At 39.3% G+C, this 19,590-nt stretch overlaps 1 protein-coding gene across 1 annotated transcript in view; it reads left to right on the plus strand.

Annotated features, from left to right (window-relative positions):
* Positions 1 to 19,590, plus strand: part of TRHDE (thyrotropin releasing hormone degrading enzyme) — a 297,113-nt gene that overhangs the window by 66,418 nt on the left and 211,105 nt on the right. The window contains exon 3 of the mRNA XM_070947338.1: positions 17,826 to 17,952. Coding sequence (XP_070803439.1) covers positions 17,826 to 17,952 — 127 coding nt within the window. The remainder of the gene's footprint in view (positions 1 to 17,825; positions 17,953 to 19,590) is intronic.

The raw sequence follows: 19,590 nt of genomic DNA on the forward strand, positions 1-19,590 counted from the left end.
TGTTGTAGATTGGAGATAGATAATGTCATATCCCTCTCCCTCTGTTGAGAGAGGGTTATTCAGTTTTGACATAAATGGCTTCTTTAACCACTTTTTCAAACCAGCGATCATCTCTGTCCAAAATATGGATTTTGTTGTCTTCAGAAGAGTGGCCTGTGTCTTTTAAATGCAGATGAACTGCTTAATCTAGTTCTGATGTGTTTTTTGTCCTACGTTGTGCCATGCGTTTATGAAGTGGTTGTTTTGTTTCCCCAATGTTCAGATCTGCACATGGCTCACTGCATTGTACTGCATATACCACATTGGTCAGTTTCTGTCTGGGTGTTTTATGTCCTCAAGGATAAACGTACTTATGGATTCCTCAAGAAGTTTAGCTTAAAATCAGTGTCTGTGTAGAAATTTGCTGGTAGCATTTGAATAACACCTGTCTTTCAGTTTTTTATGTGGTGGTATTATTGTTTTGCCCTATATGAGGGAAAAACTCACAGACAAATAGATCCTACACTATTGTTGTGGAGGGCAACAATTTTATACCTGTTGATGATGAAAGTGTGACTGCTTCAAGTGGCTGTTGCTCAGTGAAAATTTTTTTCTTTGAATATAGTGGATATGTTGAAGTCCTCTGTTAGAATGTTACTGTTTACTGGGAAGTTGCATTATAGTGACAGCTCAGTACTAGAACTGTTCTAATATAAAATACAAATCAGACAATGTTATAAAAATAGTTCATAAGCATTATTTATTTCTTTAAAATGTTTGCCGCCCATCTTGCTTCGAAGTGATTCTGGGCGGCCTACAACATTAAAAGCAATAAAACCATAAATGATAAATATTTCTGAAAAGAATAAAAATATAATTATGATCTAAGTGAAATTGCAGTTAACAGATGGGGAGGAGGGAGCAGGATGCTGCAGGGGTGTGTGGGATTTTTTTTTCTTAATTATGAATAAATATGATTCTCCTTTTCAAGAAATTTGCAAAGAAGAGTTCCTTTCCTTTGATTGAATGATAGTCTTGAACAAACAAAACATCTAGGACACTTTATTTCCTAGCATTACCTGCAGCTTCTACCCTAAATTTTTTTAGAGGTCCAAACTTTTCTTTAAATAAAAATCTCCCCCTAAGTGCATTTTCTCTTCGGATGCTGATGTCTTTCCGGCACTTTTCTTTTTCTCTGTCATACACTTCATTACTATCATATTTTAGCTGGAAGAAATGCTAATGTGTCACTAGTACCACTTTATAATGCCTTGGTAAGACCGCACTTGGAACATTGCATCTGGTTTGGGTCACCACGATATAAAAAAGATGTTGAGACTCTAGAAAGAATGCAGAGAAGAGCAACAAAGATGATTAGGGGACTGGAGGCTAAAACATATGAAGAACGGTTGCAGGAATTGGGTGTGTCTTGTTTAATTAAAAGAAGGATTAGGTATAACATGATAGCAGTGTTCATATATTTGAGGGGCTGTTAGAGGTTGTCAAGCTATTTTCCAAAGTACCTGAAGACAGGACAAGAAGCAATGGATGGAAATTAATCAAAGAGAGAACCAACCTAAAACTAAGGAGAAATTTCCTGACAGAACAATTAACTAGTAGAATGACATGCCTTCAGAAGTTGTGGATGCTCCATCATCAAGGTTTTTAAGAAGAGACTGGACAATCACTTGTCTGGAATGGTATAGGGCTGTGATGGTGAACCTATGGCACGTGTGCCAAAGGTGGCATGCATAGCCATATCAGTGGGCATGCGAGTTCAGCTCTGGCACGCATGCGCATGCCGGCCAGCTTATTTTTGGGCCTTCTGGGCCCACCAGAAGTAGGGAAACAGGTTGTTTCCTGCCTCTGGAGGACCTGGGGAGTGGTGGGGAATGTTACTGCGTTATTTTATTTGCCAGCTGAACTCATCATTTCTGGACTGTCAGACTCTCCGTAGCTTGCCAACTTCTTATCAGTAAGCTACGTGTTTCCGTATCCACCCACATTCCTTCACTTGCTTCACACACTCTTTCCTTTGTTCTCTTTCCAGCAAGGTCCGGCTAAGATAGCCGGCAAGAATTATTTTCAAAAATGTAGCAATTAACTTTTCTTAGTTAATGAGGTGTTTTATTTTCTTTATAACAAATAAATGAGTTTTATTAGAAACTCTTCCTCGCGTTTCTTTTCAGAATATTGCAACTTGGACTAAGCCACGATCCATCTCCTCTAAACCAGGGTAATTAGTCCCAGAACCAAACATGGGATTAATAAATGCCCTGACATCTGGTAGCACGAGGATGGTTGATTTATGGCTTTTTTTCCTTGTTTTGTTACTTCTGATAAGAGCGCATAGGCAATTAGTTTTTAGCTACTGAGGTACGCTAATTATATTGCTAAGATGCCGAAACAGAAAAAAAAAGGCAAAGTGAAACCAAGACCACTCTTCGTAAATGATTTGCTTGATCTTTCCAACGAAGAGGTGGCAGACAGGAGATTTCCAGATTTCCAGCCCCTTACTACAGCCACATGCCTGGAACGAGAAGAAGCCGTGGGAACAGAAATGGAGGGAGATAAGACAGAAGCTGTTTTTGAAGATGATGATTTATGACTGAGGTCAGTAACATTTTCTTCTGATCTTCCAAGCTCTGAAAAAGTCTTCCCAGAACCTTCTGAATTTGTAACGCTCGATGCAAGGCCAAAGCACACTGCCGAGCAAAATTCCTCCCACGCAGAGAGAGAAACAATTCATTATTCTCCTCGAAGCTCTAAGCTCACCCTGGATGAGCTGGCTATGAAAGCCTATCGTGACAGTATAAAACTCTATGAACAGCAGCTATCCCAGGCAAAAATGGCTATATCTATGCTTGAGCAAGATAAGGAAGATAACTTAAGATTTTCAAAAAGCACCATATTGTCTTCTTCCTCGGAGCTAAAGACACTCCCCCTGGTGGATTTTGTGTCAGGCCAATTAAGACAGAGGGCACTGCATACGTCACATGAAAGTCTCCCTGATCAAGTTACACATGTCTTACATAACCACTCCTACTCTAAAGCATACAATGCCACGTATGCAAAGCTGCCCGAAGCTAAAGGTGCAGCATCATCTGCTGGCAAAAGTAATTTACTACAGGAAGCTGAAATGCCACAAGTGTTTCCACAGGCCCAAACTCAAACACCCCCTGGTGGTGTTGGTGTCCTTTTAGATGGAACACAATTAAACTTAATGAAGCAAAGGCAAATGACTGCATCTCCAGCAGGTCATGCCAATATTGCAGATCAAGCACAAATGGCAACTGGAATACAGCAGATTCCAGTGCATCAGCCACAGCAGCTACAAATGCCTGCATATGTGCCCCAGCCACAAGTGCAAATAGGGCCAGCTCCTGGCCCACCTCCAATGGCACAACCAAGACCATTTTTAGGTCCACAACAGGCACAGCAAATACCACAGGCATTTCTGCCAGCACAGCCAGCGTACCAAGTGCAGGCTCCTTACCAGGCATTTTCTGTCTCTCCACTAACTGGTGAGTCAAAATTAAAAATGTCAGGACACAATTACAAAGCCTGGGTCAGTGAGATTACACTATTGCTTCTTAGAGAAGGCACTCATTTTATGGTTTTTAACCCTCCTGCACAACCATGGGACTTTGCAATACGAGATCTAGAGATAAGAGCTCGTACAACATTATTGATGTCCATGGATACTGAACTGCAGGTCACTTTTCCACCAAATACAACGGCCCGACAAATTTGGGCTGAATTGGAAAATTGCTACAGGCCTATCTCAATTGAATCTTCATGTTTACTCATGTCTGAACTCCACGGTTCGAGATTGAAACCCGGTGAACAAATTGGAGGACATTTGACCAAACTGAAAGGTCTGGGAACAGAATTGAGAGAAAGAGGCCATAACATTGAAGATATTCAAATGATCAGCATCATTATTAACTCTTTGAATTATGAATGGAAAGATGCTGTTACAAAAATTAACCAAGTCCCAATTGCTCAACGCACAGTGGACAATGTCTGTAGACTTTTAATTGAAGAAGGGGCATTCATGTTGGCCACACCACATTTGAGAGGACCACCCGCATCAAAAGCTCCAGCTAGGTGCCCCTTCCGAGGAAGGACCTACACTCCAAGGATGCCAAGATGCAACACCTGCAATCGTGTGGGACATGCCACCCGGGATTGTCCCCAACGAGTTCCAGCTCCCGTCACGCACCAGCCCAGAGGAACAGATTCCAGAGGCAGAGGCAGAGGCGGAAGACAAGGTCGTCGTGGTCCCCGGCGTGATCCACAAACTCCACTCGCCACACTGGCTTTAACCAATGATCCACAACCTCAACCAGAGTACGACAGACGACTCCTGTGGACTTTGGACAGTGGTGCAGCATTGCATGTCACCTACAGAAAGGAACTTTTCACAGAAATGCACGAGCCTGAACCAGAACTACGTGAACTTTATTCTTTTTCCAATCATCCTTGTCAGGTCAAAGGAAAAGGAACTATTTATATTGAAGAGCTCGATGCATTCATTCCTGATGTTTATTACATACCAACAGCAACCAGTAATTTGCTTAGTCAGTGTCACCTGTCTAGAGCATTAAAGTTCCAAGTTCACCACCTTGAAAAAGCAAGTTACATAGTTAAAGATGGAGATATTGTTGCTGAAACCATATTAATTGGTGGTGTTTATTACTTAAAGCCAAAGCCTAAATCGCAAACACAGGCAAATATACAAACTCCAAAAAGGGAGAGCACAGGCCCAGAGAGAGATGCTCCAGAGAGAGATCCTGTTGCTACTCCTAAGGCTCCTAAAGCCAACAAAAATAGAATTGGTAAACAGGTTGCTCAGAGCAAGCCTGAGGTTCCGCATAAAAATGTCAATGTTGAGAATTCACTAACTGGTAAACCTTTGCATTCCAGGTGTATCCACAAATGGCATAGAAGATTGGGGCATGCCAGTTTCCGTGTTCTTAGGAAGATGCCGGAGTTCGCAAAAGGTTTGGATCTAAAGGGGTGTAAGGTGTTTTTTGGATTGTGCTGTCTGCAAAAAGGCCAAATCCAAAGCAGCAGCCATTCCCAAACACGCTACACACCTGTCAGCACGCATTTTTGATTTGGTTCACATTGACATAGTTGGTCCTTTCCCGCCATCATTTGGTGGTAGAAAATATTTTCTAACAATTGTTGATAATTACTCTAGATATGGATATGTATATCCTATGAAAGAAAAATCAGAGACTTTTCAGATCTTTAAAGACTTTGCAACACTTGTTTCTACCCAACACCAAGTTCGCATCGCCAGAATCCAGAGTGATCGTGGTGCCGAGTTCATGTCTCAGCGTTTCCAGGACTGGATGCGTAAGAATGGAATTATTCATCAGACTTCGGCCCCTTACACACCGGCTCATAATGGAGTCGCAGAACGAAGACAAGGGGTACTGCAAACCATGATGCGTTGTCTCTTAGAAGATGCCAACCTTGGTATGATATACTGGGGTGAAGCTATCAAGTATGCAAATTACATTGTCAACCGTACTTGGAGCAGTGTAACAAATCAGACTCCTTTCTTCATGTTGTATGGCTACAAGCCCGATCTTAAAAACATTCATATTTCTGGTTCATACGCTATGGTGAACATTCCCTTAGCTCAAAGAAGAAAAGGAGGTCCAACAGCAAAGAGACTCAGATTTATGGGTATTGATGATAACTCAAAATGGAGCAAATTTATTGACTCTAAACATGCAATTGTGATTCCCCAATCTGCTAATTTTGAGGAAGATATTGACTGGTCCAGGATTCATTCCAATGATCCTGGAGTTTATTTTCCCAGAGATGATACTGCTGATGCTACGCAGATTGATGATCAAGATTCCACCAATTCTTCTCAACCCGATGTTCCGTCTTCGCAAGCCGCGGATGCTGACACTAGCGACGAAAGTGAGGACGAGGACGAAGCAGAAGAAGACTGGACAGTTGTCCCGAGACGTTCCAAGAGGGCCACAAAAGGAATCCCTCCACAACGATATTCTTGGCAACTGACAAAAGCACCCTTGCCTTTGATTTGCAATGTCACACTTCCACCTGATAATTTCACACAAATCAAGCAGCTCCCTGATTCAGAGCAAGACAAATGGTATGAAGCAATGCAGGTTGAAATGGACAGTCTAAAGAAACTTAAAGTATTTACACCTGCAAAACCTCCAGCAAACAAAAAGGTCATTGGCACACGATGGGTCTACAGAATCAAAAAGAAACCAAATGGTGAGTCACTGTACAAAGCCAGACTCGTAGCTCAGGGTTTCGCTCAATGTTATCCTGAGGACTACACAAATACTTACTCACCGACAGTCAGAACTGAGAGTGTAAAAATTGCTTTAGCAACTGCAACTATCCTTGGTTTAGAAGTTTTCCAGTTTGATGTTGACACGGCTTATCTACATGCAGACCTAGATGAAGAGATCTACGTAAAAGGTCCTCCAGGATTCCGACAGCAAGAAGGGGATACCTGGTTCCTAAACAAAAGTCTTTATGGTCTGAAACAATCTGGTTTAATGTGGTACTTATGTCTTACTGACAAACTAAATTCAATGGGCTTTATTAAGTCCGAAACTGATGAGTGCGTGTTCACAAAAAGATCTAACAATGCATATGAGATAGTTCTTGTTTATGTTGATGATATTGTTTATATTGGTCCAAATAAGCAAATGAGTGAAATTTTTGCCAAAGCTTTGCAGAGATACTTCACATTGAAATCATTAGGTCACATTAGCACTTATTTAGGTGTTCAGATTGAAAAAACACAGAAGGGGTTTAGTCTTTCACAAGAGGATAAAATTGAACAAATTTTGCATCATTGCAACATGAAAGATGCTGACACGACAAAGACACCCATGCAAACAGATTTTCACAACTTGACACATGAATCAAGTCCTGAGTTCGAGGATCAAACACTTTATCGTTCAGTTATTGGGTCATTGTTGTACATTAGTAGTTGGACCAGACCCGACATTGCACTTAGTGTTAATCTCTTATCTCGACACGTAGGTAAGGCAAAACAGTTTCATTGGACATGTATTAAGAAATTATTGAGATACCTAAAATACACTAAACACATGAAGTTATTGTTAGAACCAACACATACTGATTATGCAGAATTAAGTTGTTATGCAGATTCTGATTGGGCAAGTGATAAGAAATCACGTAAAAGTACTTCAGGTTATATGATGTTCTTAAATGGATGTCCTGTTTATTGGCAAGTACGTAAACAGAATTTTGTTTCTTGTTCATCTACTGAAGCTGAATATGCTTGTGTTTCAGATGCATGTAATTCTCTAACTTGGTTTGATGCTTTAGTCACAGATATATGGACACACCCGATCCAACCGATCACCGTGATGGAAGATAATGAATCGGTGGTTTATATTTCTGAATCACATTTTACAGGTTCTAGGTCCAGACACATTGATATTCGTTACCAAAACATAAAGCATTTAGTGAAAAAAGGTTTTGTCAAAATGCAATATGTATCTACACATGATCAAATTGCTGATATGCTCAACAAACCACTTCCAGCAGCTCAACACGAATATCTGCGTGAGAAGATGTGCCTTATTTGATGATGTACTGATATTCGCTCAACTGGCAAAGAAGGGGAATGTCACTACGTTATTTTATTTGCCAGCTGAACTCATCATTTCTGGACTGTCAGACTCTCCGTAGCTTGCCAACTTCTTATCAGTAAGCTACGTGTTTCCGTATCCACCCACATTCCTTCACTTGCTTCACACACTCTTTCCTTTGTTCTCTTTCCAGCAAGGTCTGGCTAAGATAGCCGGCAAGAATTATTTTCAAAAATGTAGCAATTAACTTTTCTTAGTTAGTGAGGTGTTTTATTTTCTTTATAACAAATAAATGAGTTTTATTAGAAACTCTTCCTTGCGTTTCTTTTCAGAATATTGCAACTTGGACTAAGCCACGATCCATCTCCTCTAAACCAGGGTAATTAGTCCCAGAACCAAACATGGGATTAATAAATGCCCTGACAGGGAAGGCCCGTTTTTCTCTCTCCCCAGCCTCCAGAGCCTTTCTAGGAGTCTGGGGAGGGCGAAAATGGCCCTCCAGAGGCCAGAATTGGCCTGTTTGCCAATATCCAAAGAAAGGCTCTGGAGGCTGGGGACTAGTCCTACCAGAATTTGGCAAATGGCCTCCAGAGGGCCTTTGGGGGGGTGGGGAAGGCCGTTTTCACCTTCCCCAGACTCCTAGAAAGGCTCTGGAAGAGAGAGAGAAACAGGCCTACCATGTCATCACGTGCAGGAGCGGGGGAGGGGGCAATCATGTATGCGCGGGGGCAAGGTGCATAGAATTATGGGTGTGGGCACGTGCACATGCCCCCCTCCCGCTTCTGGCATGCAATAGCAAAAAGGTCCCTGATATAGGATTTCCTGCTTGTGTGGGTGGTTGGACTAGAAGTCCCGTTCTGTTCTGTTACACTAGTGGTCATTCAAACATCCTAACAACATTTTATCTGCTGTTATTTTGTTTATAAAATAGCAATACACACACACACACACTATTTCGTTTAATTTTTGTCCAATTTCAAATTTTTCTGTATAATTATGTTTACTTATACTATAAAATATTACAAAATTCCACGTTAATATTACAAAAAGAAAAACATATTTGAATATAACTGATAACTTAAAATCACCAAAGCAGCTCAAACATAAACTCCCTGAAATAGCATACTTTTCTCCCTTCTAAATCAGCAAGGTGTTGGGTACCACAGCTGAAAGACTGTAGAACTTTTTCTGTTATCTCATTTCTAATGAGAGAATAAGATCATCAAAAGAAGGTTTAGAGCAGGACTGTCAAACTTCTGGTCCGCGGGCCGGATGCATCATGCGTTGGCCATGCCCCCACCCAGTTTAGCGAAGGGGGAAAAAGTCCCGATACATCACGTAACGCCACCGTGATGATGTGAGTTTGACAGCCCTGGTTTAGAGTCATCAATCATTTGTAATCTTTTTCTTTTAATGATTTCAGGAAGCAAGTTTACTCATAAAAACCACTCTTTTAATTACAGAACATATCACTTCTATCAATGCATTCTTAGTTTTCTGCTCTGTTTCCTTCATTTCTTAGTTCTGGTCCCCTTACAATTAATACCCAGCTTCCAGCCATTGACCTCTTTCTGTTTATTTATTTATTTATTTTAAAAGTTCTCAACCTGAATCTTCATTCCCATAGCAACTGTTACTAAGGCAGGTAGAATTGGCTTTAGATCCATTTGATTACATTTTAACTCCATACAGAAGTGCAGAAACACTATAAATGCATCCCCCATTGTAAATATAAATAAAGGATTACAGAATTCACAGTCATCTTTCTGTGTCTTCTCCTTAGTTCCTGTCAAATTTTTACAAGTGAGTTAATTTTAAACTTTTTAAAAAATTGGGATGGACTGGATGGAGAAGAAATCACTATGAAAGGTTTTTTCTTAAAAAATATTTTTATTAATCTCACTTTCTGAATTGCCCTTACACATGTGCTGTGATAACATTCTTCAAATTCTAATGTTATATGTTGATATTATAAATTTATATCATGGGCTATATCAAAGGTAAAGAGTGGCTCAATTCCAAAATTTGAATCCCTTTTTACCTTTTTGGGGTTTAGGGAAAATTAAGGAGCACAATTTAAGGTTTCACAAATGAAGTCTATCCTTGCCCAGTTTTGCCCCATAACATGCGGTCCCCAAACTGACAGAAATTGTGCATTCTTTACTACATGGTGTCTGGACTTAAGCATTTGTTTGGATTGATAATCTGCTAGCATTCTTCAGACAATAGTAGTTAGAACCTTGTGGCAGAACAAGTGATTAGGAGGGTAAAAACATGGTTTGCAAGAAGGTTGGCAAATCTATAGAATTGAAAAATTGTATTTAAGGAGTGTTCTTTGACTAAATGTGTGAGCCTTTTTTCTGGCTAAATGAATGTGTGTTTGCTTGCATGTTAAACACATTGCCTGAGAGTCAAGATCACAGCTGCAGCTATTTAAAATTGATTTGCAGTACGTAGAGTCATATTGTTCAACTACCAGCTCAGTCCTAGCTAGAGGTCTTTGGGAAGAGTGTAGTGTTATTTGCATAACTGATGAGTAGACTTTGGAGAAGTAGAGACTGACAAGCTCTGACTTCAAGTACCCATGGGCTTGATATCTACATGTTAGATATCTACGGTATATCTTAGCTTCTAAGTCTGGAGCAGTCAGATAAATCAGCTACCTATTGCAAAAGCCTAGTAGCAGGCTGAGTTACCCAACCTAAAGTTTGAGGATTTTTTTTTTTGTTATTTAGAAAGTTCAAACAATTAGACACAGATATCCGAGGACAACCTTCAATAAATCACTTCAAAAAAAGAGGTATTTCTCAGGGAAATAGAAACGCATGAGACATTGCTATAAAAGAGGGTTTGGGAGTTAGACTTTTGTTGGCAAACAGCTTTCCTAAATTAGACATGATCTCCTGAATCTTGCATCTTATTCCCTGACTGAACTTTGGATTGGTATATGGCTACAATCCTTCTGATTCCTGGATTTTGGATTTGTTAGCATAGAACCTTGGCTTCTGAACTTGTTTGTTTTTCATGGTTTGTCACATTCCTGCAGTCTGGTGATACTTTTAGATGCCATAAATTACTCTGATCTACATCTGACCTTCTGCACTTGTAATTACTGGCACAGGACGCAGAGGCATGACCAGAGTGAGAGAAAAGGTTGCAAACATGATCAAGGAGGAGAGCACATTGACCTCCTACCTCTAGAAATAAAGCAGTGACCATGAAAAAAATCTAGTGACCTCTGCTTTGTCAAAGTATATTGCGGACACTATGTTTCTGTTTGGACATTTTCTGAAGAACAAAACCTAGTTTTCAACAGCAATTCATATGAAGGTAGGGAAAAATCAGCAGGGGTGCTTTTCAGTTTATTCCATAGGTGCACATGTTGTGTTCAGTGCAATGGCATCCTCCATTCTTCAAAGCCAAAGTTCCATCTGAACTGATAATATTTAGTAACCAAGAGACCTCCTGGTTTTTAATGGCTTTGCCCCATTGCCAGTAATGTAGATCCTATGTTGTCAGGAAAAGGAAGGGCCTTGAAGGAAGAAGGTATCAGAAGAAGACAAGTGATTATGAGAGTTAGGAGATGAAAAAGGAGACATGATTAAAAAAAAAGGTTTGCCAACAGTATTTGAAAAACATGATGTATAGACGATTTTGGAAAAAATGTTTCTCGCTAAGATTCATTTAGTAATGGAGACCAGTAACATCTGGTCTCTTAAGGCACAACAATTTAAGGCACAAACTTTTTATTGTGATGTTAGAAGAATTTCCTTGGTCTGATTCTGAGCTAGGTCACAAATAAACACACTGGACAGCTGCCTGAAGGTAGACTTTTTGACCACATTAACATGAAGTACAGTAATCAAAGGTAGGCACAAATTTTAGAAAGCTAAAGGAGGCATACTTACAGCATAGTAATGTTGGGGTTTCATCGTGAAGCAATGGAGTTTGATGTGAAGCATTTTAGATGTGTAAATTTAAGACGTTTCTGTTAAGTGGCTTCTTTGTATATCTATTTTGAGACTTGCCTGGCAGATCAGAGATGGTTGACATTGATGGGCGACCTCAACTAAGTGTCTGTGTGTCAGAGGTGCTTTTATTCTCCCAACAATGGTACTGGACTTGTATGCCAATTAGAATATATACTGAATACAGTTCTCTCTCTCCCTCCCTTCCTTCCTGTCTCTCTCTCTCACACACACATTGTGTATATATGTATGTGTGTGTGTGGGTCACTAGCAGGAGTGAAATCTACTTACCTTCCCTTCCGGTTTGGAAGTGTGCATCACATACACGCTTAGACCCTCTCTGCATGTGCAAAGCCTTCTGTGCATGCGCAGAGGGTCAAAAACAGATTACTTCCTGGTTAAAACCAGGAAGTAATGACGTCTGGGTGGGTGGGCAGAGCCTCGTGCTGCTGCCACTACTAGTTCTCCAAACCATGTGCTGCCACCGCTACCAGTTCAGCCGAACTGGTCCGAACTGGTAGCATTTCACCCCTGGTCACCAGGGAGGTAGAGGTTATTGCTTTTTATTGTTTTTTTATATGAGATTTCTATCTTTCTAATTTCTATTTGGCTGCCCAGAGTCACTGAGAGTTGGCCTGAGAGTTAGCCATATACATTTTCTTAAAATAAATAAATAAATAAAATGATTTGCCATGTGATTAGAGAGGTCAGAGAAGATGAGGTAATTAGATTGATACCATTAGATAATAAGCGTAGTACTACAAAGATCATAGTGTATTGAGAAGATAAAAGATGGAGGGTGGGATGTGGAACAAAATAGAGTTTCCAACCTTCCTGACTTTGTGGCCCAGGGGCGGGGATGCACACATGCATGCATGCTTGCCCATGTTGTGGCTCCGTTGCCTGAGCCTGGGCTATCGACAGATGCAGACTCTGAGAGTGAGGGAGAGGAGTTGGCAAGGCCTCCCTCTCCAGGACCCTCCTCTCTGGCAATGCCTCCGGAGGACACCGAAGGCCAAACGATAGGCTCAGAGCCAAGCATGTCCCGGCAGCCACAGGTGGACAGCGACGAGGAAGATAAGTGCTGGCTGGACCCTTGACAGAGGCGCAGGGAGAAGCATGCACAGCAGAGGGGAAGGCATGCCAGAGATTAGCTGAGTCACTGGACCACACCCCACAGGGTATAAATGTGGGTGTGGTGGCCAGTTCAGTTTGTGATGAGCAAAAACTGGAAATACTCCATGATCTCTGTGTTACTGGACTTTGCCTGCTTTATCGGACTGCATTTGGATTAATCCTTGTATTGTTGCAACTCTGCCTGTTTTATCAGAATGCTTGCAGTCTAATCTTTGTTTTGTGTGAGTAAATTGGCAGCTAGCCACTGGGTTGCTGCCAGCTTTATCTTCAAAGAGTTTTGTCGTGTGGCTTATTAACTCCGGGCCATCTGTGGGGGTGCGGGGACAGAACAGCCCACTACTTCCACTAATCCACCTCTGGTAAATTAAGTCATGAACAATTTATCTCAATATCTGGTGGCTGTGAAGGTCTGATGGGGAACAACAGGCTTCAGTTGCACCCTGGCAAGAGTGGGTGACTTTGATTTTCAGGGCCCTCTGATTTCAGGACCATGCATTTTTGATGCTAGATGAGGTTGCACTACCCCAACATGCCCAGTGGGCAATCTGGAGACCCTCTTAGACTGACAACTCCTGCTTGATGAGCAGGTGGAAGTCATGACTAGGAGAGGATTTGCATAGCTTCATCTAGTATGCCAGCTGTGCCTGTTCCTGGATCAGCCAACTTTGCTCACAGTCATTCATATCCTCATCACCTGGGGATTGGATTACTGCAATGTGCCCTGAATGGGGCTGCCCCCGAACAATATCTAGAAACTTTAGCTAGTATAGAATGAGTTGGCATGGGCAGTTATGTGTTCTGTTAGGGCAATGCATGTTACACATCTGCACTCTACAGGTTGTATATCTGCCAGTTAACTTCTGGATCAGTTAACTTCAAGGTGTTGCTTTTAACTTTGAAAGCCCCATGGCATGGGATTGTCTCTCTCTCATTACATCAGACTGCCCTATCAAATCTCATAGAGAAGGCCTGCTGCAGATATTTGCTATGTCTGGTGGGTCCTGGGAGATTAGCTTTCTTTGCAGTGGTCCCCACTTTATGGCACAGTCTTCCTCTTGAAATTAGATTACTCCCATCCCTTCTTATTTTTCATAAAACCCCCAAGTCCTGGTTATGCTGCCAGGCCTGGTGCTCACAGGGGACCAGAGATTTGTCCCAATTACTCCATTGCTGAAGGAACCATTTTTAGCCTCCCTTCACCCAAGAATAGTATTTTTTGTTTTTATGCTATTTATTACTGTGACTTTTTATATTTTGGCAAAAAATAACTATCTACAATTTATCAAAATCTTCACTGTGTATTCCAAGGTTGGTAGGTTATTGTTTTGTTATTGTTTGGATCTTTTTTTTCTATTTAATCATTGTCTAATTTCTTTCCTGTGGTGCTGATTTTCATTACTGAGCTTGGAAAGCCTTCGAGTTTTGGCTATTGTAGTAGTATCATCAGCATAGTACAGTTTATTGATGCTTCTTTCTCCAATTTTAAAACCATGCTCCTCATCTTCCAACCTAGTTTCCATTAGTATATATTGAACATACAGACTGAATAGGATAAGAAATAAAGAACTTTGTCTCATTCATTTGCTAACTTGGAGTCAGTCTATTTCACCATGTTTCACCATGACTATGGTTTTCTGTATATAAATTTCATTTGAGACAAGATGTTTTGGGATTATCGTTTTCCTAAAGACATTGTACAACTTGACATGTTTGGTACAATCCAAAGTGTTTTTTTGTAGTCATTGAAATATACAGTGGCTTCATTTTGCTATTCTTCTAATCCATACAATCCATATAATCCATACAATCTCTCTCATTGTATGTTCCATGTATAAGACATAATAAATAAATAAATAAATAAATAAATAAATAAATAAATAAATAAATAAATAAATAATATGCAGCCTTGTCTCACCCTTTTGATAATTTGGAGTTGGTTTGTTTTTCTATATTCCATCTGGACTGCAGCTCCCTATCGTGAGTAGACAATTCTCATGATGTAAAGAAATATAGATCTAACCTTCAGAATAGTGAAAGAATGAGCAAACCATTAAGGGGAGACTGTCAAAAAAAATGATACAGTTCTGAAAAAGAAGAAAGCATGAGGAAGAAACTCAAAGTAACCTGACTGACTTTGTTTAGTCCAAGATGGGGCAGAGAAAAACTTGTATAGGCTTTCAAGATTCTGTTATTACCTTATTGCAATAAAGACCATTCCTGGAATACTTGGAATGCCTGTCTCTTGACCTTCTTCACCTCAAATGCTTGACACAGGAGAGCAATAGAACGTTCTGGGATTTCTATTACAGTAATGATATTTCACAGCTTGACATAACAGTCGTTCTGTAGTCAATAAAGTATTTGGTATTGTTTGGCTTTCTCAATTATGCAGCATGTATCGGCAATAATGTCTTGAACAAAAATTTTGAAATTGTGCAGCTGAGAATAGAACTGAATTTGAGTCTGTATGTCAGCCTTGGAAGCCATATTAGGCCGGAAGCTTCAATGCTGCCACCTCCTCATGTGTGGGAAAGTAGGAGGGGGGATTTAGGAGAGGGGAGTTAGTAGACATAATAGCGTTCTTCCTATCAGTCAAGGTCAGGGTGAGCCAGCATCTGGAGGAGGAGTGGTCAGGGGCTGGCTTGAGGTGGAACGGACGATGATTGGAGCATGTGATCGATTGAGGAGAAAGGGGGTAGTGTTGGGAGCTTTGAATTACTGAAGGAAAGCCCGGGGTTTTCAGATTCGAGATTTCCCAGATGTGCCAGTTTACCTATTTCTAGTAAAGAGAACTTTGGAAAATGCCTGCTTCCGCGTCTTTACTGGGAGTCGGGGGTTTTCTGGAACGCTGACACCAGAATTATTAATTAAACCAGATTGGTTTGATCAGGAATGGTTGCTCACAAGTAAATTACACAAAACATAGCAATTGGTTTCAGCCCCTCCCCTCCAAATCCATTATCTATGCAGTTGTGACTTGTGGGTATCGGATAACAGAGGATAGCAGAGTTTGGTAGGCATGTAGCCCAAAATCTCGTGTTCCTTGGCTTCCAGTAGAGTCAAGGAAGTTGTAGCAAAGGGGGTGGCAGTAGGCATTGACATAGTGCAACAATGATTTTGGACCTGATTTGTGGCACTTTTAACAGACACTTTGGCATTCAATAATACAGATTTTAAAGAACAAAGTATGAATCCATATTCTGCTTTTTGACTTTTGGCTGTCACTCACATTGGCTGTATACACATTGATTATCCTTTAATTCTCAAACAAATAGGATTTGAGTTGGCAGTGGTTCAGGAAAGGGATAAGGAATAATGGAAGATAATGCTATAAAATATCAGCCAAGTAAAAAGCCAATATAAAAAATCCCACGTATTCTTGCTTGGAATAATTAGCAAATAGATTATAATGCTGATATAAAAAATGACCTTATATACTTTTTTGCTGTGGTTTGTTTTAAATTCGTATACCTGGGCTGCAAAAATCTAGGACAACCACTACAGAGACAGAAAATGCATTGATGCTGCCTAATGAGAGTCTGGATGTCTGCAGTTTCTCCATTTTCTAATATCATTAAGAAATAATATTAGAAAGCTAGAAAGGGCAAGTAAAATTAGTAGGGGAGAAGAGCAGTTCCCTTATGAAGAAATATTTTAGCATTTCTTTCTTGGGAAAAAATGGGGCAATGTGTGAACATTGTAAAGATATTTAAAATTATGCATGCTATGAAAAATCACCTCCCTCTGTCACAGAATTAGAATTTGTGACTATCCCTTGAAGCTAAATGCATAGAGATTCAGAACCAACAAGAAGTAACATTCTTTTTATTCAATACATGGTAAAACTGAAATTCACTGCATCAGATATGGTGTTAATTCTCCTGTGTTCAGTTGATTAGATAAATTCATAGAGAATGGAACTATTAATATTAATTCTAGTTTGTGATAGTGCCCATCCCTTAAATCAAAGGCAGCATTTCTAACACTCCTGGTGCTGCCATTGTTAACAGTCCAAGAAAGCTACTGCCTTCTTATCTTGCTTATAATGTAGACACCTGGTTGTTGATTGTGAACTGACTCACAAAGGCCTTTGACCTGATCAAATAGCCCTTCCAATGTATTTCTGTTCAGAGATGTAAATTAGACTGGAAAACATTCCTGTGCAGGTGAGAGTTTCAAATTAGCATATTCATTTCAATATCTACAGTATAGTTTGTAAATTGTTATAGTATTTAATGTGAAAAAATTAAAACTAGTTTATTTAAGAGATTTGAACAGTACATTTGTATAAAAAGCTTTGATGCATAAGAAAAACATTTTGTCAGAAAATTGAAAAGAATATTGAACAACAGTAAAAAAACACCTTATAAAGCTTTGAAAGTGCCAACTTAATCTGAATTTTTCCAAGGAAATTTTTGATACTGGTAAATTTTCTGTTGAAAATTTTCCAGCCCATTTTTCTTTTTCTAACAATAAATGTGTGAAATAATGATATTTTAGACTAAAAGTAGTCATAATGGAACCAATAGTCACCAGTTTGTACCCAGATTTATCCCTTGGTGTCTACTAAATTCCCTATCCTATATGTTTTTTTAAAAAAACGAATGAATAATAAAAAGGAAATTGATGAAGGAGACAGCAAATGTTAACATGCCTGCTTGTGCACGTTAAAAGCTTGATAGCTTTTAATTTACCATGATCCTCTCTCCTATTAAGCTACTTCGACTTCCTTTCAGAGGACAAAAATCTATTATGCTAAAAATTGGTGCCTTTCAAAAAAATACTGTAAGCAATATTCATATTTCATAAAACAAAATCTGTGTAATTGGCAGGATATATTATATTACAGCATATAATATATTATTACAGTTCTTATAGTGGGCAGTTTTAACATTGTTTATATTTAATTGTGAAAATGTATTATTACAATTAAATAATATATCCTGATATGATAGAATTATAACAAAACACACACACACACACACACACACACACACACACACACACACACACGCAGTGTACATATACATATACAACCAATGCTTTGATTATTTCAGCATTCCTGAAAATATAATGAGCAGGCTTTTATTTTGTTTTCTTTTGTTTTCAACAGGTACGATTGTATGCAAGACCTGATGCCATTAGAAGAGGTTCTGGGGACTATGCTCTAAACATTACACGGAGATTAATTGAGTTCTATGAAGATTACTTCAAAGTACCCTATTCCTTGCCAAAATTAGGTAAGTTTTTCCAGTTAAAACTGAGCTTTTCAAGAAGAATAAAATGGATTACTATTGTTTTAGGTTGAAGAAAGCCAAAGTATAATGTTTAGATCTTCACTTGTTTTGGAACGTATGGGGCCAAGATCTAGGAATCTTATTATTTAGCAGACTTACATGATCACAAGTATTTTCTAATGTTCAGTCCTCTAGGGGGTTTTAGTTCTGGAATTCAGAGTGTCCTTCTTTAAAGCACGTATCTGCCAAGTACTATCATTCTTGACTTATGAGTAATGGTGTAACAGGCATTACTCTGACTGGAAATGTTGCAAATGGACAGTTTAAACATTTTATAAGATGTGGTGCAGAGGTGGGTTTCAGCAGGTTCTGACCAGTTCTGGAGAACTGGTAGTGGAAATTTTGAGTAGTTCGGAGAACTGGTAGTAAAAATTCTGACTGGCCCTATCCCCATCTATTCTCTGCCTCCCAAGTCCCATTTGGGAGGAAATGGGGATTTTGCAGTATCCTTCCCTTGCCATGTGCACCAAGCCACACCCACCAAGCCACACCACGTCCACCAAGCCACGCCCACAGAACCGGTAGTAAAAAATTTTGAAACCTACCACTGATGTGGTTTACTGCTTTGCCATATATATATTCTGTGTAATTTATCATAAAATTATGAATCTTAGACAGAAAAATCTAGCAATGTCAGAAAGTTAAAAAGAAAACATGTTTGTAATTTGCAGAAAGAAACTTATATTTACAACTTTAGATAACTGAAAATATTGGAAGACTAGTAGAATAATTGCAACTGTTTAATTTTTTATGATTCAATTAAATGTAATCTTTCAGTGTATTCTCTAGACAATCTTTCCCCACGGTCTTCCAGCTGTTTTGGGACTGTGATTCTCAGGCATACTACCTAGAAATTGTAACTACTGTAATTGCATCACTTTAGCATTAAGTTTTATTAATGTGTTTTTCAAGGCACTTTGCATTGTAGATTTTCTGCATAACAATTATATAAATACATTTTTATTTAGGGCATGGTTTGAAATTGACTGTTAGGATTTCTGATTCTTGCTTTTAATACCAAACTACAATAGAAATGTCTTTTGTTATACAGTATATATATTTGGTGCAAAGATTCTGCACTTAAATTACTATCTAGTACTATCAGTCAAAACATATTTTACTAGCCTTAAGATGACTTCTTGAACTTCATTACAACTTACAGAGTTCAAAATGCTTCTCTTGTAATAAATATTCAAATATGAATTCAAAGTGTCATTTCAAAGTTTTAAAGCATAGGCTTAAAAATGGGACTTTGAACAACTTCTTAAAGCAAGCTCCTCCAACCTAGTGTAGTCTAGATATTTGATATTTACTTGTTATCTTAAACAAATCAACGGCACCAGCTTGGGAAAAAAGTAAACTTTCTTCATGACTACAAATGGCAAGCAAGAGTTAGCAAATTATTTCTGGTCTGGAAATTGCAGTAATGATACTTTTTGGATATAGATTCTCCCCTCCACCAGTCATTTGTATTTCATCAGTATTTTTTCTTGAGTCCTCCTATTTTCTTAAATAAGTATGTAAGAAACAGTGATGAGGTCTACAGTTCCAGACTAATTTCTCTGCCTATGTGGCATGATA

Source organism: Pituophis catenifer, unplaced genomic scaffold, assembly GCF_029215685.1.
Source record: "Pituophis catenifer annectens isolate HBS135680 unplaced genomic scaffold, rPitCat1.0.hap2 SCAF_7, whole genome shotgun sequence".
Taxonomy (NCBI): Eukaryota; Metazoa; Chordata; class Lepidosauria; order Squamata; family Colubridae; genus Pituophis; species Pituophis catenifer.